Source organism: Crotalus tigris, unplaced genomic scaffold, assembly GCF_016545835.1.
Source record: "Crotalus tigris isolate CLP2741 ecotype Arizona unplaced genomic scaffold, ASM1654583v1 scf7180000024119.3904262, whole genome shotgun sequence".
Lineage (NCBI taxonomy): Eukaryota > Metazoa > Chordata > Lepidosauria > Squamata > Viperidae > Crotalus > Crotalus tigris.
Window position 1 is genome coordinate 74,598 of NW_024100396.1, and position 23,254 is coordinate 97,851.

The following is a 23,254-nucleotide window of genomic DNA, read 5'->3' on the forward strand; positions in this document are numbered from 1 at the left end:
AGAGGGATGAAGGCTGGCTCATCCATTCTCTCTTTCTAGGACTAACTACAACATGCATTTGTACTGCTCATTCAATTTTGTATTGTGGTACGAAGATTTCAATGTGTGCCCTTGGAAGCCACCACAAAAAAGGTAAAGTCAAGTTCTATCTTCCATACACGGACCGTGTGAACCTGGTATTATAGCATTTCGTGTAGCCTGGGTGGGGACGTGTGGGAACCAAAATATCATTGAAAATATCAGATATCAAAATGGCCTCCCCTCATACCTGTTTTCCCTTTTAATACAGTAGCCAGAGCAGAACATACAACATAGAATAACAGAGTTGGAAGGGACTTTGGAGGTCTTCTAGTCAACCCCCTGCTCGAGCAGGAGAGCCTATACAATTTCAGACAGGTGGCTGTCCAGTCTCTTCTTAAAGCCTCCAGCAATGGGGCACCCACAATTTCTGAAGGCAAGGCAAAATGCAAGTAGAAAAATTTCGGTGGGCTTATCGTCATGCTGGCTACATGACCACAGAAATCCCTCTGGACATCACTGGCTCCCTGGGCTAAGAGACGGAAATAAGCATCACCCCTTAAGACAGTGGTTCTCAACCTGTGGGTCGGGGCCCCATTTGGGGTTGAACGACCATTTCACGGGGGTCGCCAAACAATGCAGTCCGCCATTTTTTCCCCTTTTCCTTAGCTGTGCTACTCCCTTTTATTCTATTGGCTTTTGGAAAGCCCATAGAATAGACTCTCTTGAATAGAGTCTAATTCTATTGGCTTTCAGAAGCCAATAGGAATTGTCCAGGCTGTCTCTGCCCTGCTGAGCCCGCCAAAAGTCCCATTCTGCAAACGGTGCTGCACCAGTTGAGTAGTCCTCGACTTACGACCGGTTGAGTAGTCCTCGACTTACGACCGGTTGGGGGTCACGGCATTAAAAAGGTTGAGAACCACTGCCTTAAGAGTTGAACATGACTGGACAGGGGAAACTTTTACTGTTTCCCAGAGAACCACAAACCCTCCTTTCCCTGGATTTTTCTACGATCTACCGTAAGAATGGTGCCCCTTTGTTTCTGTGGAGCTGATCTGTCAGCTTTTCCTTCTCAACACGTTTCCGTGGACTTGCAAAGGAATGTAGGAAAGAGAGAGCGTCCCTCTTTCGGTTGGTTTGATTCTTGTAGCGTTACAACTGTGCGGGTAGTCCGGGAGGCAAAGAGGAAAAAAGGAAAGATTCTATGGTAGGTTCAAAGAAGTTAAAGATTAGCTGTAGAAACATAGAAGGGATATGTGCTAATTGGCGCATTAAGTTCTCCTTAAGCTTCGTCACCGTTTCCATGGAAACGTATCTGATACGTTTCTTTCCATGAAGACGATAATTAAGACATTAAGACGATAATTCTTTCTTGAATCAATAGTAGAATTGCAGCCACCAGAGGAGAAAAGTCCAAATACTTCTGCAACTTTTGTAAAGTGGGAGCACAGCTGAGACAAAACGGGTGTGTTGTACAAATCAGATGCCTTTAAAACCAGGAATAATTCCTTCACGGGAAATCAGGGATCTCCAAGTCAGGTTTTACCAGCACAAATGGCAGGAGGGCCTGTATGCAGAACTGAGCTTATTCTGTGGAGTCCTTGGTGTTCTCTGACCTTGGCTCTTTGCTTGCAGCACTGATTATGTTACCTCGTGGGGTAATGAGACGTCTGCAAGCAACACACCAAGCTCAGAGAGATCAAAGTTCAACCCTGAGCTACAGAAGATTCTCTTCAATTCGAGCTTGTTTTATCTGCCTTGAGAGAGCCTTTGAACCTTCTGTTCTCAGCCAAGGGACATCCAGACAGCTTTGTTCACAAGCTCACCAACTATTTGTTCCTCAGTTTGTGAGTTGCAAATATTACAGTGGATAAATTGCAATGCAGTTCAGTAGCTTCTAGCACAGTGATGGCGAACCTTTTAGAGATCGAGTGCCCAAACTACAACCCAAAACCCACTTATGCATCGTTGGTTACTGGGTGGGTGTGGCCCGTTGGCTGGGTGTGGCCCATTGGGTAGGCGTGGCTACAGTGGTAATGGCAGAGTGGGTGGGACTAAAAAGTTCAATCAATCAATTCCAACTTTGCGAGATCTTTTTCTTTCCTCGCAAGAAGTTGTAATTAACTGATTGAACCTTTTTTTTTTTTTTTTTGCACATGGCGGCAGAGGCCTAAAGCAAAAAGGTTTTATAATACCCAGCTGAAGGCCTAGGATAGGGGTGATGGCGCGCATGCCCACAGAGAGAGCTCTGAGTGCCGCCTCTGGCACCCGTGTCATAGGTTCGCCACCACTGTTCTAGCAGCTTCTCTAGTGGTTCCCCCTTCAATTTGGTTGGCCAACTCCAGCACTGGATAAAATTCTTTTTGATTTAAAAAAACAGATATTTTTTCTAAAAAAATGTGGGTGAACAGATCATTATTGAACGTATACGGTTAATGCTCAATATAACATTAATAAGATTAAGAAAGTAATTTGTACCACCAATATAAGATTAATAAGATTAAGACCGTACATTGCATTGGTTTTGATATTTTTTTAAAAAAGGATTATGAATTTTGCAGCAAAAGCTCCACTAGTTTATTGTTGATCATTGTTACAAAAAGAACAACAACAAAAAAAGCAAAAGTGAGAAAACAGATAAGGAAAAGAATTTCCCCCAAAATATAAATAAATATTTCATTTCTGACTTCCCACGGGAACAGCCGCAGACAGAGATACTTAACTGCTCTTAGCAGAATCAAGCACATTCTTCAATTGGAGAATTATTAAAAGAAGAAGCAGGTAGATAGTTCTAATAAGGCATTGAAGCATATTATTATTATTTTCCCCCCTCTTCTTATTTGGATGAAATGCTTGACTGTCTCCTTCAAGACGGGCTTGGGGTGTCTTGGAAGTCTGATTCCTCAAGTTTCACTCGAACATTTTGGGCGTCTTCCATAGCATCGTCAAGAAACTTGTTCAGAAAGTGATATGTGACACCAAATGAACTCACTCCACCGAACACAGACCCGACAACGGGTATAAAATCAAAACCCAGTTCCACAACCGACACAGCCATCCAAACAGAGGACTTACTCAAATAAGAAAGCACCAATTCCCTATTGATTACTAAGGGGGTTCTCCTGACTGCTGACCTCAGCTCTTCATATTCTTTTTCCGTCTCAAGGGCCAGAAAACGGAGGGTCCTTTCGTTTAGACCAAATTCACTGCGGATGCGTCTCAGGGCATTCAGCAAAATTCCAATATCAGAAAGAAGAGAGGGACCCGGAATAGGCACGGCTCCAATAGTGCCAGATACAAACGCATCCCTATTTATTCGGGCTTTCATTTTCCCTTTTTTCTGTTTCAAATTTTCTTCTGAGAAGATCTGCAGAACCAGTTTTAAAATAAGCTTCTTCTGCTCTGGATGTTCCGCGGTTATTTTGTGTTTCAAGGTAGGGAAATCATACAAGTGCATATGATGGTTGGATATCAGAAATACCCTTGCATAACGGTCCCCGGCCCCTCTCAAACCATCTTCACAATATTTCTTTATCCGCGCCAAGGTTCTCTCCTCGTTGAAATTCCTTTCCCTCCTTGCGCCTTCAATATAGACGTCTATTTTGGTACGCACGTAGTAAACCATTTTTCCCTTTCTTTTTATCTCCTTTGCCAGCAGAGCTTCATTTTCAAGGAAGCAGTGGGAGGCAACAATAACAAAGACATCGTATTTGTCGATCTGGACCTCGTTCAGATATTTCTCTGCATTAAAGTTGCACGTTCCAATCTCTGGAAGGTCCCATATTGTTATTTTGGCAATAAAAGGGTGACGATACGCCTTTGGCTCTAAGGTTTTTTCTTCTGGCCCAACCTTGGCTGCCTCCTCATCCTCGTTGCTTACACCCCGGAAGGCGTTGACAAAGGAGGATTTACCAGCCCCTGCCAGTCCAGTAACTGCAATACTAAGGGGCCAATACTGCATTTCATTTAACCTCTCTTGGGAGTTACTCTTTAAGACTTCGTATTCTCTGATTATAGGATCTCTACTGCCCATACTTGCGCTTTTTTGTGTGCAGAATATCTGGAAAGGAAAAGAGACACTGGGATGTCTCTCAGCTATGTCAGGCACTTTGAATTTTGGAGTTGGAGAAGACCCCGGAGAATACCGTGGACAGCCAAGAAAACAAACCAATGGATCATCAAACGAATCAACCCAGAGTTCTCACCGAGGCTCAAATGTCCAGGCTCAAATGAACTGACTTTGGACACATGATGTGAAGACCCAGCTCTCTGCAGAAGGCTCTGGTGGGGGGAAAACTTGAAGGGAAGAAAAGAAGAAAGGGGTGATCAGCAGCAAAGGGGATGGACTCATATACAGTGGTCATGAATGCATCATGAAGAGTCTTGAAAGAACAGGTGAGGGATAGATTGTCATGGAGGAAATCTATTTACATAGCATATACGAGATGCTTGACCAGGGTGTGCAGTATGGTCAGGGACTCTCCACAACCTGTCCATGACCTGTTTTCCTTGTTGCCTTTTGGGAGGAAGCTTCGTGGTATCCGAAGCAGAACAACTAGATTCTGTAATAGCTTTGTACCATGTAGTATCAACTTTGTTAACTCTCAAGACTCTTTCTTCTGCTATGTATACAATATGGATTGTGATTAATATACATATGTATCTATATGTGTGTGTATAAATAGAGCAGTGTTTCTCAACCTTGACAATTTTAAGGCATGTGGATTTCAACTCCCAGAATTCCACAGCCAGCAATGCTGGCTGTCGAATTCTGGGAATTAAAGTCCACATGCCTTAAAATTGTCAAGGTTGAGAAACACTGAAATAGAGAGAGAGAATATATATATATATTGATTATCTGCCATTAAATAATGTTTGTCCCATAGAAACCACATAAACCTTTGACACTTTTATCTGTGAAAACAATGGCACACAATGGGTAATCAAACATCCAAACGTTAGAAACTCCCTCTCTATTTCCCACAAATAATATAATATATTCAAATTAAAGTATTTTTCAATAAAATTCAATTGATCAGAACAATCATCAATAACAATCATTTCATCTATATAAATCCAAATCCTGTGTATCTATGTGTGTGTGTGTATAATCTTAAATTAAAAAATAATGCAACAGGTAATATGTGTTACAAAAAGCTTGTTTTTTGAAGAGTCCGTTTTTATCATAATAACAAATCTTTGTAGGAAAATCTGCAGAATGGGGAAGGAAAATGCCATATAAAGGGAACACAAACACACACACACACACACACACATTCTTTTCAGAGCAGGCATCAGAAATTTTATTTATTAATGTGTGCCATTGTTTTCACAGATAAAAGTGTCAAAGATTGTCTTATTTATGTGGTCTCTTATGGGACAAACATTATTTAATGGCAGATAATCCATTTTTAAAGAATAAATAATGACTAGGGAGGGAGGGTGCCATTTGAAACAAAATTCAAGTGAAGAAATTCATTTGTCTTCCTTTATCTCTCATGCCTCTAAAGCTCCAGCTCCCGGTGGAAGCCAGGGGGCCATTTCGATCCCTCCTTTTTGCATCAAAAGCCAGTTAAAGAGGAATCAGCTGAAGTTTCTTTCTAACGTTCCTCTCTTCCAGATTTGCAAGATTCTCTTAGGGTCATTGAATCATAAAGCGGAATGACCTCATCCGGTCGCATTTCCTATCTGGTCTATCTCCTAAATTGACCTCAGTTTTGCAAACTTGAAAGTACTTCACTTCCCCCCCCTCCTTCCCCCCCCCCAAAAAAAATCTGAAGAGTTTTCAGCCCTTTGCAGCTTCCTAGGCAAAACGCAGACATTCTTCAGCGCTAAAGAAAATGGGATTGCATTCTCCTTTACAGGAAGATCAACTGTGACAGTTGTAAAGAGAGCAGAATTTGAAAGCGAGGAACGCAGAATCTACAGCAGCTAAACCGAGAGAGGGGAAAGGCGTAGAAACAAAGGCTTACTTGCTTTTCTAAAAGGAGCAGAAGTCGAAGACCCCCACGCAGGCTGGGACGGACCCAAATTCCTCAGATTGAAAGCTCCGATTGCCCCTTACATACGCCTAAATGCGGCGGGCAGATTTTCTTCGAAGTAATAAAACGCTCCTCCCATTTCCAATCACACACGCTCCTGCCTATCAGAGACCCCGCTCCCCACATGGACCAGTGGGAAAAATCAGCTGTTTGTAGGAAAACGAAAGTAGCTTTGGATTGTGTTCAGTTTCGCTTCCTAAAAATAGCAGACACTCCAGAAAAACAGGGATGTGGATTTTTTTAATCCGAGTAGGAAACTGGAAGCAAAGGGAAAAGGAGAATTACAGAATACAGAATAATTGGAAGGGACCTTGGAGGTCTCCAAGTGCAGATGTAGGCAACCTCGGCTCTTTTATGACTCATGGACTTCAACTCCCAGAATTCCTGAGTCAGCATAGCCCTGTCCTAGTCCAACCCCCTTGCTCAGACAGGCAACCCTATATTATTTCAAATGTTTGTCCAGAACTGGAGGTGTTCATACCTGTTAGTAAAACAGCAGCTGTAGACCTAGGAAGGGTGTAGAATCAAATTGGGGCAATTGGGTCTGCTGGTGGCTGGGTAGCTGAAACAAGGCTGGGGGTGGGGGAGAGGCTTCTGGAATTTGAGGAGCCCACTGAATGGGATATTGAAAAAGAACCCTGTGACACCACTTAAGAAATAATTGCTTTTCTACCAGGAGTAGTTCTCAAACTGCCCTTGGAAGCAGAACAGGAGACGTCAACTTCTACTTCCATACACAGAGAAGGTGAACCTGGGATTATGGTAACTGGTGTAAACCTGGGTAGAGACAAGTGGGGACCCCTTTATCCTTGATTCAGCTTCTAAATGGCCTCATCTCATGCCGGTCACCTTGTTTTCCCTTTTCAGTAAGTCGTCAGAGTAGCTGTGAAGGAATCTGTGCCAATATATCATGAGAATCCAAAGAAAAGATGGCAATTCCTTCTTATGGAAAGAATGGCAACATCATTCTAGGAGCTTCTGGATCCCCTTTGTTTGATCCCTTATTTACCCAGCCTTAGCTTGTCTTGGGACCAGGTCAAGATGAAGTTGAAAGTTTGGGAGGCTGGGCCAGGCCCTTTTCATTGACATCTGCAGGCCATCAGATGAATGAGGAAAGTGAAGCCGGAAAAATTGAGGAGGATCATCCCAACCCTTTTATTAGTGATCATTGTTACACCTGGAACAGGAAAAAAGCAAATGAAACACCATAGATAAATACTTAGTTTATAATTTCTCATGGACACATTTGCAACCAAAGAGACTTATTTGCCCCTTGGCTGATCAAGCACATACTTCAATCGGAGAATAACCAGCAAGCAAATAGAAAGTTGTAATAAAGCACTGAAGCATATTAATATATTTTCCTCCTAATTTGGATGAAATGCTCTCTTTCAAAGGGGGCTGGATGTCTCCTTGGATTGTTCGCAGGGACTTTGATCACTTAAGAAGCTTTTCTCGAATATTCTGGGCATCCTCCACCGCATTGTTGAGAAATTTGTTCAGAAAATAATACATGACGGCAAATGAACTCATTCCACCAAACACAGACCTGATAACAGGTATAAAAGAAAGAGGCAATTCCACAACTGACACAGTTACATGAGGATATGTCCCCAGATATTTCACAAACGATGGCATAACCAGGAAAGCAGACTTCATCAGGAAAAAAAATACTAGCTGTGCATTGACTCTTTTGACTAATGGCCTTTTCTTGATCCCTGATCTCAGCTGTTCAAACCCTTTTCCTGTCTGAAGTGACAGAAAATGGAGGGACCCCTGGTCTAAGGCAAACACCCGCCTGAAACATATCAGTGCATCTATCAGAATTCCAATATCACAAATTATAGAGAGACCCACAACAGGCAGTGCTCCACCAAGGCAAGATACTATCGCTAACTTCTTTATATAGGAATTCATGCAAATCTTTTTCTGCATCAAATTATTTTCTGAGAAAACATGCACAGCCAGGGTTAAAAGGTGCTTCTTGTAATCAGGAAGTTCGGTGGCCATTGTCTCTCGCAGGAGAGGGAATTCGTACATGTGTGCATGCGTGTTGGATACCAGAAATACTCTCGTGGAGAGCTCAGCTGCCTCCTTCAAGGTATCTTCACAATAATTCCTGATGGTCTCCAGGGTTTGCTCCATGTTGAAATTCCTTTTCCTCCTTTCACCTTCCATACTGATATCGATTTTGCTACGCACAAAGTAAAACTTCTTTCTCCTTCTTTGTATTTCCTTGGCCAGGAAAGCATCGTTTTCAGTAAAGCGGTCAGTGACAATCAAAACAAAGACATCATATCTTTCAAACTGGACCTTCTTGAGATAATCAGCTGCGTTAGAATTGCATGTTCTGATCTCCGGTAGCTCCCATATCGTTGTATTGGGAAGAGAAGGGTGGGGATGTGCCTTTGGCACCGTTTTTTCCTCTACTGTACCAACCTCGGCTGCTTCCTCATCATCATCATTTATGCCCCGGGAGGCATTAATGAAGGAGGATTTACCAGCACCCGCCTTTCCAACAACTGCAATATTAAGTGGCAGATTTTGCATTTTATTCAAATATCCTCTGTATTCAGCTGCCGCTTCAGGGATATTGCCTTGATTCAAATGACTCTTTAAATCATCAAATTCTCTCCTTACATCATCTTTTAGAAATATATTGCCCATAGTTGCTTTTTCTTCTGTGCAGGTTATCTGGAAATGAAGAGAGAGATTGTGATTTTCTCAGTTGTGTCATGTCTCCTTTCACAATCCCTATGCCTACGAAAACCACCATAGTCCTTAGTAAGAGGCCACCTCACCTTCTGAGGTCATTTTGATCAGCAGGTAATTAACTTAAACATATTGTAGAGGAGTGCTTTTGTGCCCCTTCTGCAGATCACTGACTTTAGATTGAGGGTTCCCAGTCTGGATAGGGCACAATGGCAATCTTATCAGTTTGCTTCCAGGTCAAATTCATGGGGTTGGTTATTATCTTACATGATGGGGCCACATTAACTATGAAACTATCTTTTTTTCATTCCATCAGCCCATCCCACCCAATCAGGCACGTTGTCGACCTGTCAGCTAAAGAATTCTGATTGGTGGGGTCCAGGGAGGGCGTCTTCTCAGCCACTGTCCCTGCCTTGTGGAAAACTCTGCCTAAGAGATGATCTAGTTCCCCACTTTCATGGCCCTCTGGAAAGGTATAAAAACAAACTTGGGCCACACAGAGGAGCATGTAGCTGTTGGTTTGGTTGGTGGTGACTTAAAAGCCCTCCAACCACCTTTTAAATAACTTGCACACTGCTTTTAATCCATCCTTGCCTTTTAAATTTTATATATTGTTTTTATGGTTTGATATTGAACCTGTACACCATGCAGAGCCCCTTTGCAAAGGAATGGGCAGCTTGAAAAGTAGATAGATAGATAGATAGATAGATAGATAGATAGATAGATAGATAGATAGATAGATGGATGGATGGATGGATGGATGGATGGATGGATGGATGGATGGATGGATGGATGGACGGACGGACGGACAGACAGACAGACAGATAGATAGTTAGATAGAGTGGTGGGATTCAGCCAGTTCGCACCAGTTCGGTAGAATTGGTAGCTAATTTTTTGTTGTCCATACCCAGAATGGATTTCCAGAAGCAGCATAGAGAACCAGTTGTTCACATATTTGAATCCCACCACTGGATGGATGGATGGATGGATGGATGGATGGATGGGTAGGTAGGTAGGTAGATAGATAGATAGATAGATAGATAGATAGATAGATAGATAGACAGACAGACAGACAGACAGACAGACAAACAGACAGACAGAACTTCACCCTCAGGAGCAGTACTCAAATCAATAAAAATATTCTTGTCCTTCCGGGGGTGGCGTAGTCTTGCTGCCTCTACTCTCCGGATGTCCTTTAGGCGCACTAGGCAGACCATACCAGGGAATCAACTCCACAGCAAGGCCAGAATTATTTTCATTGTGATTGGCTATTCAGTAATAACAGCATTTGGCAAGTCTCACTGTGCTGTGACTCCCCAGCCTCCCTTTGAATCAGAGAGAGCACGATGCCTGCCTGCCATGGCACAGATGTATCCAAATTGTGGTATAATCAATTATACACATAATTGATTATCTGCCATTAAATAATGTTTGTCCCATAGAGACCACATAAAAAGGACAACATTTGACACTTTTGTCTGTGAAAACAATGGCACACATTAAAAAATGAAATTCTTTTTAAACAACTTTTATTGATTTTTTTTATTTTTACAACAAGGTGCTTGAGAAACAATGTGGTGATGGGGTAATCAATCATCCAAACATTGAAATTCCCTCTCTATTTTCCTCAAATAATATAATATATTCAAATTAAAGTATTTTTCAATAAAATTCAATCGATCAGAACATTCATCAATAACATTTCATCTATATAAATCCAAATCCTGTGTATGTATGTATGTTTGTGTGTGTGTGTGTGTATAATCTAAAATTAAAAAATAATACAACAGGTAATATGTGTTACAAAAAGCTTGTTTTTTCAAGAGTCCATTTTTATCATAACGAATCTTTGTAGGAAAATCTGCAGAATGGGGAAGGAAAATGCCATATAAAGGGAATACAAACACACACATACACACACACACACACACACACACACACACACACACACACACGGACACATTCTTTTCAGAGCAGGCATCAGAAATTTAATTTATTAATGTGTGCCACTGTTTTCACAGACAAAAGTGTCAAAGGTTGTCTTATTTATGTGGTCTCTTATGGGACAAACATTATTTAATGGCAGATAATCCATTTTTAAAGAATAAATAATGACTAGGGAGGGAGGGTGCCATTTGAAAGAAAATGCAAGTGAAGAAATTCATTTGTCTTCCTTTATCTCTCATGCCTCTAAAGCTCCAGCTACCGGTGGAAGCCAGGGGGCCATTTCCATCCCTCCTTTTTGCATCAAAAGCCAGTTAAGGAGGAATCAGCTGAAGTTTCTTTCTAACGTTCCTCTCTTCCAGATTTGCAAGATTCTCTTAGGGTCATTGAATCATAAAGCGGAATGACCTCATCCGGTCGAATTTCCTATCTGGTCTATCTCCTAAGTTGACCTCAGTTTTGCAGACTTGAAAATACTTCACTTCCCCCCCCCCCTCCTTTTTTGCCCCCCCCCAAAAAAACCTGAAGAGTTTTCAGCCCTTTGCAGCTTCCTAGGCAAAATGCAGACATTCTTCAGCGCGAAAGAAAATGAGATTGCATGCTCCTTTACAGGAAGATCAACTGTCACTGTTGTAAAGAGAACAGAATTTGAAAGCGAGGAACGCAGAATCTACAGCAGCTAAAGCGAGAGAGGGGAAAGGCGTAGAAACAAAGGCTTACTTGCTTTTCTAAAAGGAGCAGAAGTCGAAGACCCCCACGCAGGCTGGGACGGACCCAAATTCCTCAGATTGAAAGCTCCGATTGCCCCTTACATACGCCTAAATGCGGCGGGCAGGTTTTCTTCGAAGTAATAAAACCCTCCTCCCATTTCCAATCACACACGCTCCAGCCTATCAGAGACCCCGCTCCCCACATGGACCAGTGGGAAAATCAGCTGCTTTATAGGAAAACGAAAGTACCTTTGGATTGTCTTCAGTTTCGCTTCCTAAAAATAGCAGACACTACAGAAGAAGAGGGATGTGGTTTTTTTTAATCCAAGTAGGAAACTGGAAGCAAAGGGAAAAGGAAAATTACAGAATACAGAATAATTGGAAGGGACCTTGGAGGTCTCCAGGTCCAGATGTAGGCAACCTTGACTCTTTTATGACTCATGGACTTCAACTCCCAGAATTCCTGAGTCAGCATAGCCCTGTCCTAGTCCAACCCCCTTGCTCAGGCAGGCAACCCTATATCATTTCAAATGTTTGTCCAGAACTGGAGGTGTTCATACCTGTTAGTAAAACAGCAGCTGCAGACCTAGACATATCGTAGAGGAGTGCATTTGTGCCCCTTCTGCAGATCACTGACTTTAGATTGAGGGTTCCCAGCCTGCATAAGGCACAATGGCCATCTTTTCAGTTTGCTTCCAGGTAAAATTCATGGGGTTGGTTATTATCTTACATGATGGGGCCACATTAACTATGGAACTATCTTTTTTTCATTCCATCAGCCCATCCCACCCAAGCAGGCACGTTTTCGACCTGTCAGCTAAAGAATTCTGACTGGTGGGGTCCAGGGAGGGAGTCTTCTCAGCCTTGTGGAAAACTGTGCCTCAGAGACGATCTAGTTCCCCACTTTCATGGCCCTCTGGAAAGGTATAAAAACAAACTTGGGCCACACAGAGGAGCATATAGCTGTTGGTTTGGTTGGTGGTGACTTAAAAGCCCTCCAACCACCTTTTAAATAACTTGCACACTGCTTTTAATCCATCCTTGCCTTTTAAATTTTATATATTGTTTTTATGGTTTGAAATTGAACCTGTACACCACGCAGAGCACCTTTGCAAAGGAATGGGCAGCTTGAAAAGTAGATAGATAGATAGATAGGTAGGTAGGTAGGTAGGTAGGTAGGTAGGTAGGTAGGTAGGTAGATAGATAGATAGATAGATAGATAGATAGATAGATAGATAGATAGATAGATAGATAGAGTGGTGGGATTCAGCCAGTTCGCACTAGTTCGGTAGAATTGGTAGCTAATTTTTTGTTGTCCATACCCAGAATGGATTTCCAGAAGCAGCATAGTGAACCCACCACTGGATGGATAGATGGATAGATGGATGGATGGATGGATAGATGGATGGATGGATGGATGGATGATGGATGATGGATGGATGATAGATAGATAAATAGATAGACAGACAGACAAACAGACAGACAGACCTTCACCTTCAGGGGCAGGACTCAAATCAATAAAAACCTTCTTGTCCTTCCAGGGGTGGCTTGCCTTGCTGACTCTACTCTCCGGATGTCCTTGAGGCTCGCTAGGCAGACCAGACCAGGGAATCAACTCCACAGCAAGGCCAGAATTATTTTCATTGAGATTGGCTATTCAGTAATAACAGCATTTTGCAAGTCTCAATGTGCTTTCACTCCCTTTGAATCAGAGAAAGTGGGATGCCTGCTTGCCATGGCACAAATTGTGGTCTGCTGGCAAAAGACATTAGACAACATTAGCTTGAGGCATGCTCAGCTACCTCTATCTCCCATAGGTTTCCAAAGGACTAGCTAGTACGTCCGGAGCAGAAACATATTAGCCAACCTGGATGGGATGTAACTGTTGATGAACCTGCCACTTGCGTCTGCTGTATTTGGAAGGAATGTTGGCAAACCAGGAGGGAGGACAATGCTTCCCACCCCCATTTCTGAGTACCCAGATGCTTGCAAATCCACCTTCTGCTTGGTTGGGGGATTCCCCTCCACCTGCACTGAGTTCTCAGGCAAGCTGGAGGGTGCTAGGCTGTACTCTCACCCACCTGTTTGCCCCACCTTTCATTAAACCTGGCCAATTTGGGGCTGGGCATGCTCAGTTAGCCAGGCCAAAAAACAGATTTCACTACAATGCTGAGAACTCTACTTGATCTAGTTGCTGAATCTTGAAAGCCTCCTGGGAACTTCCCTCCCTCTCTCCCTCTTGCACCCAGGACAGTTAAGGTGGAATCAATTGAAGCTCCTTTCTCTCCTGCTTCAATAAAATTTCCCTCCCTGATGTTCTGACACGAGTTATTCAGAATAGCTGTAACTCTTATATCAGCCCAATAAAAGGGACAATGAGAGACCTCTTGTTGCTGTGTTCAGTGTGGCAGGCAAGAATGGGAGAGCTATCTGCAGAACTAGAGACTCAACTATGGAAACCTATTTGGAATAGGAAGAAACCCAGAATAAGATATAAATATTAAATTTGAGATGATAATTATGGATGGTAAAGGTTTTATAGCGACTCGGATTGTTTTGGATTTGGATTTTGTTAAAAGGGAGGCTATTATGAAATGATTTAGAATTTAATACTGAAATGTAGCAAGAATATGCTTCTTTTCTCTCTTTTTTTTCTTTTTGCTCTTTATTCTTTGTTCTTTTTTGGGGGAATGAGATGGAATTAATAATTGGAGAATTATTGAAAAAGAATAGATTTAAATAAGAGAAACTTGGGGTACCTGAATAGCAAATATATAGGTTAGTTTAAATTTTAACATCTGAAAAATTAATAAAGTGTAAAACAGGATTTTGGGGATAGATAATGAGCTCTTCTAAACATTTATTGATTAATGAAATTCATATGTAGCAATATAAATGAAAATTTGTTTTAGAAATGTATTAATGAGATTATAATATATCTTAAATAAACGGAGCGTTTCAGTTTAAGTTTAAATATGTGAGAAATTATAGATTTGTATAGAATAGACACTGCGCAGTTGAAAGTTTTAATTGATTAAGATAATTTATATTTAGATATATTAATAAATGATTTTATTTGAATCAATTTGATTATAATATGATATATAGATAGAGAAATTTTAAGAAATATTGTGTGAACTGTATATGTCCAATGCTATTGTTTTCTTTTTGTAATTGATAACCATATCTCCACGTTGGTTCTTAAGCTTCTGTTGGTGCAAAATGGAAAACTAATAAAAATTGTTCTAAAAAATAAAATAAAATTTCCCTCCCCCCCCCCCCGTCTAATCTGTGGCTCCCATTACAGCCTCTTTGAGAAATGGCTATTTAGTCATCCCCTATTTTAAGAATCTGCATGAAGTTGAGACGTCAAGACAATATAAGTCCTTGAGAAAAGTGGGGATTGGAGTAAAGAAAAGGATAGAAGTGATTCCTTTTTCAGTGGAAACAGGCTCTGATGAAGACAGGAAAGTAAGACTGGGGAAACTGACGGAGAGGGAACCAACCCTTCCAGGATGACCACAATTCCAATGCTACTATCAAGCATCCCAGTCCATTGGCTGTATAAAAAGAATGGCAGTTTGTGTGTGTGTATCAGGAATCGAAAATTCCTCTATGGTTTCTTGCAATTCAACTTATCTAAAAGGCAGGGAAAACCAGCAGAGGAGAAAAGTCCAAATATTTCCACACATTTGAACAGAGGGAACACGGTTTAAACAAAATAAATGTGTCACCCAAAATACAGCCACTTAACTTACAACACTTCATTTAGTGACCATTCAAACTGACAGTGGCAGTGACATGTGATCGTTTTTCACACTTATGACCATTGCAACCTCCCCGTGGTCACATGATCCAAATTCAGATGCTCGGTGACTCATATTTATGACGGTTGAAGCGTCCCAGGATCACATGATCCCCTTTTGAGACCTTCTGACAAGCAAAGTCAATGGGGAAGCCAGATTCCCTTAACAGGTGTGTGACTAAGTTCACAGCTACAGAGATTCTGGCTCAGTTATGGTCATAAGACAAAAACTCCCTGAAGATGACCTATATGTAGAACTGAATGCATTATGATGGGTCCTTGATATTCTGAACTTGGCTGTTTCCTGGCAGCAGTGATAATGTTACATCGTTGGATAACAAAATAGGAATCTTTCTTTAAAATGCTTTTTATTTAAGAGAGAGATATATTTCCAAAAACAATTATTGTACTTATGCTATTAATGGTAAGTATAACATTAATGACATATCCACACAGTCTCCATTGAGTTGTTTTCCTCATATTTAAAAATAAAGGATCATGAATTTTGTAATTTCATACAATAATCTCCACTTTGCTAAAATATAACAGAAAAAAGCCAAAGAGAGAAAAGAAGAAAAGAAAAGCATTCCTCAAAAAACAATATGGATAATTATTTATTTTCTAATATCTGCAGACAGAGTTACCCACTTCCTCCTAGGGTGATCAAGCACGTACTTCAATCAGAGAATTACTAAAAGGAGCAAGCAGATAGATACTTCCAATAAGGCTTTGAAGCATATTATTATTTTCCTCTCCCTGCTTTCATTTTGATGAATTGCTTGATGGTCCCCTTCAAATGGGGTTTGGGGTTGTCTTGGGACTTTCCCTGGGACTCTGATCACTCAAGAAGTTTTGCCAGAACATTTTGGGCGTCTTCCACAGCATCATCAAGAAAGCTGTTCAGAAAATGACAGGTGACAACGTATGAACTCGCTCCACCAAACAGAGAACCAAGAACAGGTATAACATCAAGAGCCACTTCCACCACTGACACAGTTACCCAAACAGATGACTTCATCAAGAGAGAAAATACCAGCTCTGCATTTATTGTATTGGGTAACGGGGTTTTCTTGATAGCCGACTTCAACTCTTCAAATTCTTTTCCCGTCTGATGAGCCAGAAAACAGAGGGACCGGTCATCTAAGCCAAACACATGACAGAAATGTTTCAGGGCATCTACAAAAATTCCAACATCAGAAGCCATAGAGAGACCCGGGAGAGGCACCGCTCCACAAGCACAAGATACCCACGCTAACTTCTTTATATAGGCTTTCATTAGCTCTTTTTTCTTCATCAATTCATTTTCTGAGAAAATATGCACAGCCAGTGTTAAAATTTGTTTCTTGTGGTCAGGAAGTTCAGCGGCCATTCTCTCTTGCAGGAGAGGGAAATCATACATGTGTGCATGATGGTTGGATATCAGAAATACTCTTTCAGAAAGCTCAGCTGCCTCTTTCAAAATACCTTCACAGTGTTTCCTGATGGCTGACAGGGTTTCCATCTCATTGAAATCCCTTTTCCTGCTTTCATTCTTTTTTTTTTTTTTTTTTTATTGAAAGTTTTATAAATTTTACAAAAAAGGAAAAATAATACAAAACAAAAGGCAACATATACAGAAAAATAAAACTAAACAATACATATATTAAATAAAATAAAAAAAAAAAACCCCATCCCCCAGCCCTCCCAAAAAAAAAACAAACAAAAAAAAACCTCCCTTCCCCCCCCCCCGAGCTTCCCAGAGCAGAATATAGGCTTAAAAAATAAAAATAAAAATTAAATTAAAAACTTTATATTTATATATATAAAAAAATTATCTATAATATATATGAAAATAAAACTTATGAAAAAACTATATAATATTTTTGTATACCCAATCTAAATTGTATAAATTTTATCCATTTATCCCAAACAGCAAAAAACTTCTCTTGCGTTTGTTGCTTTAAGAAAGCCGAAATCTTTGCCATTTCTGCCAGATAAGCTACTTTAAAAATACTCTCATCAATACGGGCGCGCACGTAATAACATTTCTTTCTCATTCTTTTTATTTCCTTTGCCAGCAAAGCATCGTTTTCAGTGAAGCGATCAGAGGTAAAGATAAGGAAGACATCATATCTTTCAAACTGGACCTTCTTCATATATTCCGCTGCCCGAAATTTAGGTGTTCCGATCCCTGGAAGGTCCCATAACTTAATATTGGGAAAAGAAGGATAAGGATACGGCTTTGGCATTTTGGTTCCTTCTACTGCTGCAACCTCGGCTGCGTCATTATCGTCATCCATTACTCCTCGGAAGGCATTGATAAAGGAGGATTTACCAACACCCGCATCTCCAGTAACTGCAATATCAAGGGGCAGATTTTGCATTTCATTTAAACATTGTTGGTATTCAGCTGTCACTTTGGGGACACTGCCCTGATTCAAATCACTCTTTAAGTCTTCAAATTCTCTCCTTAGATTATCCTTTACAGCTAGATTGCCCATTGATGCTCTTTGTTCTGTGCAGATTATCTGGAAAGGAAAAGAAACATTGGGAAACCAGCTATGTCTGGAACTTGGAATTTGGGTTGAAGTTGGAGAAGATCACCAAGAATATTGTGGACAGCCAAGAAAACCAACCAATGGATCATCAAACAAATCAACCCCTCCCTCCGTCCCTCTTGATCCCAAGACAGTTAAGGAGGAATCTGTTTAAGCTGCTTTCTAATCTTCCCTTTCTCTCTGAAGGGATCTGAAGTACTTTCAGACTTGCAAAATTCTGTTAATGTAACCTTACAATAAAGTAGCATAAGCCATCTGATCATGTTTCCTATCTGGTCGAAATCCTAAAGGTCTTAAATCCTTCCAAAGCCCCGGTGATTAGAATGCAGCGTTGCTGCTAACTCTGCATTCCCATTGCCAGCAGTTCAATCCTGACCAGTTTGAGGTTGACTCAGCTTTCCATCCTTCCAAGGTTGGTAAGATGGTGACCCAAATTGTTGGGGTCAATATGCAAATAATGCTTCTACATTGCAAACCTCCAAGAGACTGCTATAAAGCACTATGGTGATATGTAAGCCTAAATGTTATTGCTATTGCTAAAGCTGAAATTCATCTTACAAACTTAGAAGTACTTCTCTTTTCAATCCCTATTTTTTTTTAACCAAAAAACTAGAGAAGGTCTCTTCTGTGCCTCTTGCTCCATTTACCTTATTACTGCTGGCTAAGTTGCTTTTCATCTGTCTGTTTTTTCTATTGTATGTCAAGGACAAGTTGTAGTTGTATACTATTACTATTACTGGTGCCTTTGATAATTACACCAATATGCCTGGATGAATGTCCAAAGAAGGGTGGATGAAAAACCAGGCACTAAAGTCCAGCCTAAAATCCAGTGTTAAATCTAAAGAAGATATCAACTAACACAGGGGAGAAAAGTCTGATGCTTCTCTGACTGATTCCCCAAAGCCACCCTCAAAAAAAAAAAAAAAACTGGGCTCAAAAATGAAGCCTTTCATAATTGCAACCACAATTCTGCCTGGATCAACGTCCAAAGAGGTGAGGTGGAGTGAAAACCAGCCAGGGGAGCAAGAAGCTTTCCAGATGTTCTCCTTAGTCAGAACCCTTCCTCTTCAGATCACTCTAAACCTCTGGCCGTTTGTTCTTTCTTTTGATACAAATTCTATTCTCTTCCTTGCTTATCCATAAAGTCACTGGCACAAATGTAATGCAAGCTAGTTATTAACTGCACCCAAAAGACCAGTGTAAACCCATCTTTAAATGCAGGGGGGGAAAGTCTGCTGCTTCCCCAGAGCCACCTACAAAAAAGCTTGGGGTCCAGAAACAAGGGGCGAAGGGTGCATGCATTTCCTAAAGCCTGAAGGGTTGTCAGCCATTTGCCTGAAGCCGTTTCAGCCATGGGAAAGAAAACGAAGGTGAAGAATTTCATATCTCTCTGTTTACAAACCTCTAGTTACCAAATCTTGGAAGCCTGATGGTCATTTCAATCCCTCCCTCCCTCCCTCTTGAACCCAAGACAGTTAAGGAAGAATCCTCTCTGAAGTACTTTCAGACTTGCAAACCTAAGCAAACCCAGTTATTAAGTATATCAAAAGTCCAGCCCAACAATCCAGTGTAGACCCAAAGAAGGCACCACCCAATGCAGGGAAGAGACACTTGTTGTTGCTTCTTTGGCTGATTCCCCAAAGCCACCCACAAAAATTTGGGGTCCAGAAACGAGGGATGATGGGTGCATGGATTTCCTTAACGCTGAAGGGTTTTCAGCCATTCACAGATTCCTAATGCACACAATCTTTAGGAGAAAGGAAATGCTATTGAAGGCTGCTTTATAGGAAGATCAGCAGAAACTGAAAAGAGAACAGAGAATTTGAAAGCAAGGAGTAGAGAATCCACAATAGCTAACCCTATAGAGGGGAAAAGTTAGACAAATTACTTACTTGCTTTTATAAAAGGAATAATTCTCAAAGGTCTCTCGGCAGGCTGGGGTTGATCTCTTTCAAAAAGAGCCAGACTCCTCCGATCAGACGGACTGCATCTCTCTTATAAACCCCCTAATTTCCTGTTTTTTTGTTTCTTCAAATAATAAAAATGTTCCTCCCATTTTGCCTGCCTATCCAAATCTGAGTTTCCTCAGCATTAAAAGCAGCTGATTTACAGGAAAAAGAAAGTATCTTTGGACTGGCCTCAGATTCGTTCTTTGCAAGTACAGTGACAGACACTGTGAAAGAAATAGTATAAACTAAGCAATATTCCAGGTGTGTGGACTTTTGCCACCATGGAATAGGTGAAATAATAATAATAATAATAATAATAATAATAATAATAATAATAATAATAGTAGTAGTAGTAGTAGTAGTAGTAGTAGTAGTAGTAATAATAATGGATCATCGCACATTATTATTATTATTAATCATCACACAGTCAGCCAGATGTTCAGACTGGAATTGGCATTTTGTCTACCTATCGAGTCCTTACCCAGGACCTGGGATAGGCAGATGTGGATGTTTGATGGTGTTACAGATATCATGGCAGGATGGAAGCAGTTCCTAGTAAGGCCGCCTTTTGCAATTGACTAATAGTGAATTTGTCAATGACAATGGTGTTCAAGTGGTGCTCCAGCTGTTTGGGGATTGCACCCAAGGAGCCTATTACTATTGGTACTACCCTTGCTTGCCTTTGCCACAGTCTTTCTATTTCTATTTGTAGGTCTTTGTATTTTGTTATCTTCTCCAGTTCTTTCTCCTCTATTCTGCTGTCTCCAGGTACTGCCACATCCACTATCCAGACTTTTTTGTCTTTCTTATCGACAATTGTTAAGTCTGGGGTATTATGTTGCAGGTGCTTGTCTGAAATAGAATCGCTGCTCAACACTGTCCGTATATATAGCCAAGATATTGTAATGGAGTTTGGCTTGGACAAATGTGCCACACTTACTATCAAACAAGGAAAAATAGTGAAAACTGAAGGAATCAAGATGCCCCACGAAAATAACATTAAGAGTCTGGATGAGGAAGAATACTACAAATACTTGGGTATCCTTCAAGCTGACAACATCAAGCACACTGAAGTCAAGAAAAAGATTAGAGGTGAATACATCAAGAGAGTGAAGAAGATCTTAAAATCCAAACTCAATGGAGGAAATACCATAAAGGCAATCAACACCTGGGCAATCCCAGTCATTAGGTACACAGCTGGAATAGTGGACTGGACTCAAGCAGAACTAAAAGCAATGGATAGGCAGACCAGAAAAATAATGACAATGAATCATGCCCTTCATCCACGCAGTGACATTGATAGACTTTATCTACCAAGGCAAATAGGTGGGCGTGGAATGCTACAAGTACATCAGATGGTTGAAGAAGAAAAAATGGCTTTGGAAGAATATCTGAAGAACAATGATGAAGATGCACTGAAATTAGTATATCAGGAAGGCTTACTAACTACTGGAGAGACCAAACTGGCCTACAAGAAAGACCAAATGAAGAACAGAATAGAGGCATGGGAAGACAAAGCACTACATGGCCAATACATTAAAAAAATAGCTGGGAAAGCAGATAATAATAAAACCTGGCAATGGCTAAGAGCAGGAAAATTGAAGAAAGAGACCGAGGGACTAATTCTGGCTGCACAAGACCAAGCCTTAAGGACAAATGCATACAAAGTCAAAATTGAGAAGACAGCAACAGACAGTAAGTGCCGCCTATGCAAAGAAGCTGAAGAAACAGTGGACCACTTGGTAAGCTGTTGCAAGAAGATTGCACAGACTGATTACAAGCAGCGGCATGACAAAGTAGCAACAATGGTGCATTGGAAGATCTGCAAAAAATATCATTTGCCTGTAAGCAAAAACTGGTGGGATCATAAAATAGAGAAAGTCATAGAAAATGATAAAATTAAACTGCTCTGGGACTTCAGAATTCAAACAGACAAGCACCTGCAACATAACACCCCAGACTTAACAATTGTCGATAAGAAAGACAAAAAAGTCTGGATAGTGGACGTGGCAGTGCCTGGTGATAGCAGAATAGAAGAGAAAGAACTGGAGAAGATAACAAAATACAAAGACCTACAAATAGAAATAGAAAGACTGTGGCAAAAGCAAGCAAGGGTAGTACCAATAGTCATAGGCTCCTTGGGTGCAATCCCAAAACAACTGGAGCACCACTTGAACACCATTGGCATTGACAAATTTGCTATTAGTCAATTGCAAAAGGCGGCCTTATTAGGAACTGCTTCCATCCTGCGACGATACCTGTAATACCATCAAACATCCACATCTGCCTATCCCAGGTCCTGGGTAAGGACTCGATAGGTAGACAAAATACCAAATCCAGTCTGAACATCTGGCTGACTGTGCGATGATTGAGAATAATAATAATAATAATAATAGTAGTAGTAGTAGTAGTAGTAGTAGTAGTAGTAGTAGTAGTATAATAATGGATCATCGCACATTATTATTATTATTAATCATCACACAGTCAGCCAGATGTTCAGACTGGAATTTGGCATTTTGTCTACCTATCGAGTCCTTACCCAGGACCTGGGATAGGCAGATGTGGATGTTTGATGGTGTTACAGATATCATGGCAGGATGGAAGCAGTTCCTAGTAAGGCCGCCTTTTGCAATTGACTAATAGTGAATTTGTCAATGACAATGGTGTTCAAGTGGTGCTCCAGCTGTTTGGGGATTGCACCCAAGGAGCCTATTACTATTGGTACTACCCTTGCTTGCCTTTGCCACAGTCTTTCTATTTCTATTTGTAGGTCTTTGTATTTTGTTATCTTCTCCAGTTCTTTCTCCTCTATTCTGCTGTCTCCAGGCACTGCCACATCCACTATCCAGACTTTTTTGTCTTTCTTATCGACAATTGTTAAGTCTGGGGTATTATGTTGCAGGTGCTTGTCTGTTTGAATTCTGAAGTCCCAGAGCAGTTTAATTTTATCATTTTCTATTACTTTCTCTATTTTATGATCCCACCAGTTTTTGCTTACAGGCAAATGATATTTTTTGCAGATCTTCCAATGCACCATTGTTGCTACTTTGTCATGCCACTGCTTGTAGTCAGTCTGTGCAATTTTCTTGCAACAGCTTACCAGGTGGTCCACTGTTTCTTCAGCTTCTTTGCATAGGCAGCACTTACTGTCTGTTGCTGTCTTCTCAATTTTGACTTTATATGCATTTGTCCTTAAGGCTTGGTCTTCTGCAGACAGAATTAGTCCCTCGGTCTCTTTCTTCAATTTTCCTGCTCTTAGCCATTGCCAGGTCTTGTTAATATCTGCTTTCCCAGCTATTTTTTTAATGTATTGGCCATGTAGTGCTTTGTCTTCCCATGTCTCTATTCTGTTTTCATTTGGTCTTTCTTGTAGGCCAGTTTGGTCTCTCCAGTAGTCAGTAAGCCTTCCAGATATACTAATTTCAGTGCATCTTCATCATTATTCTTCAGATATTCTTCCAAAGCCATTTTTTCTTCTTCAACCATCTGATGTACTTGTAGCATTCCACACCCACCTATTTGCCTTGGTAGATAAAGT

The 23,254-nt window shown here is 40.8% G+C and overlaps 3 protein-coding genes across 5 annotated transcripts; all 3 read right to left on the reverse strand.

Annotated features, from left to right (window-relative positions):
- Window positions 1–2,571: 2,571 nt before the first annotated feature.
- On the reverse strand, window positions 2,572–6,706 carry LOC120298664 (interferon-inducible GTPase 5-like). The gene is made up of 2 exons (XM_039322633.1): window positions 5,991–6,706; window positions 2,572–4,314 (listed from the first exon to the last, which is right to left on the reverse strand). Exon 2 carries the CDS (start codon window positions 4,049–4,051, stop codon window positions 2,885–2,887), a length of 1,167 nt encoding a protein of 388 aa, XP_039178567.1. The 5' UTR covers window positions 4,052–4,314; window positions 5,991–6,706; the 3' UTR covers window positions 2,572–2,884.
- A 563-nt stretch (window positions 6,707–7,269) lies between these two features.
- LOC120298659 (interferon-inducible GTPase 5-like) lies at window positions 7,270–11,723 on the reverse strand. 2 transcript variants are annotated; one of them, XM_039322625.1, is made up of 2 exons: window positions 11,440–11,723; window positions 7,270–8,753 (listed from the first exon to the last, which is right to left on the reverse strand). In XM_039322625.1, the coding sequence occupies exon 2, from the start codon at window positions 8,724–8,726 to the stop codon at window positions 7,497–7,499; it is 1,230 nt and encodes a 409-aa protein (XP_039178559.1). In that variant the 5' UTR covers window positions 8,727–8,753; window positions 11,440–11,723; the 3' UTR covers window positions 7,270–7,496. The 2 variants fall into 2 exon arrangements, with proteins under 2 accessions (XP_039178559.1, XP_039178558.1); XM_039322624.1 differs by having other exon boundaries at window positions 11,436–11,723.
- A 3,862-nt stretch (window positions 11,724–15,585) lies between these two features.
- On the reverse strand, window positions 15,586–19,810 carry LOC120298662 (interferon-inducible GTPase 5-like). Of its 2 annotated transcripts, none has more exons than XM_039322630.1 (3): window positions 19,660–19,810; window positions 17,219–17,737; window positions 15,586–16,764 (listed from the first exon to the last, which is right to left on the reverse strand). In XM_039322630.1, the coding sequence occupies exons 2-3, from the start codon at window positions 17,708–17,710 to the stop codon at window positions 16,069–16,071; spliced, it is 1,188 nt and encodes a 395-aa protein (XP_039178564.1). In that variant the 5' UTR covers window positions 17,711–17,737; window positions 19,660–19,810; the 3' UTR covers window positions 15,586–16,068. The 2 variants fall into 2 exon arrangements, with proteins under 2 accessions (XP_039178564.1, XP_039178565.1); XM_039322631.1 differs by having other exon boundaries at window positions 15,586–16,370; window positions 17,101–17,737.
- Window positions 19,811–23,254: the final 3,444 nt, after the last annotated feature.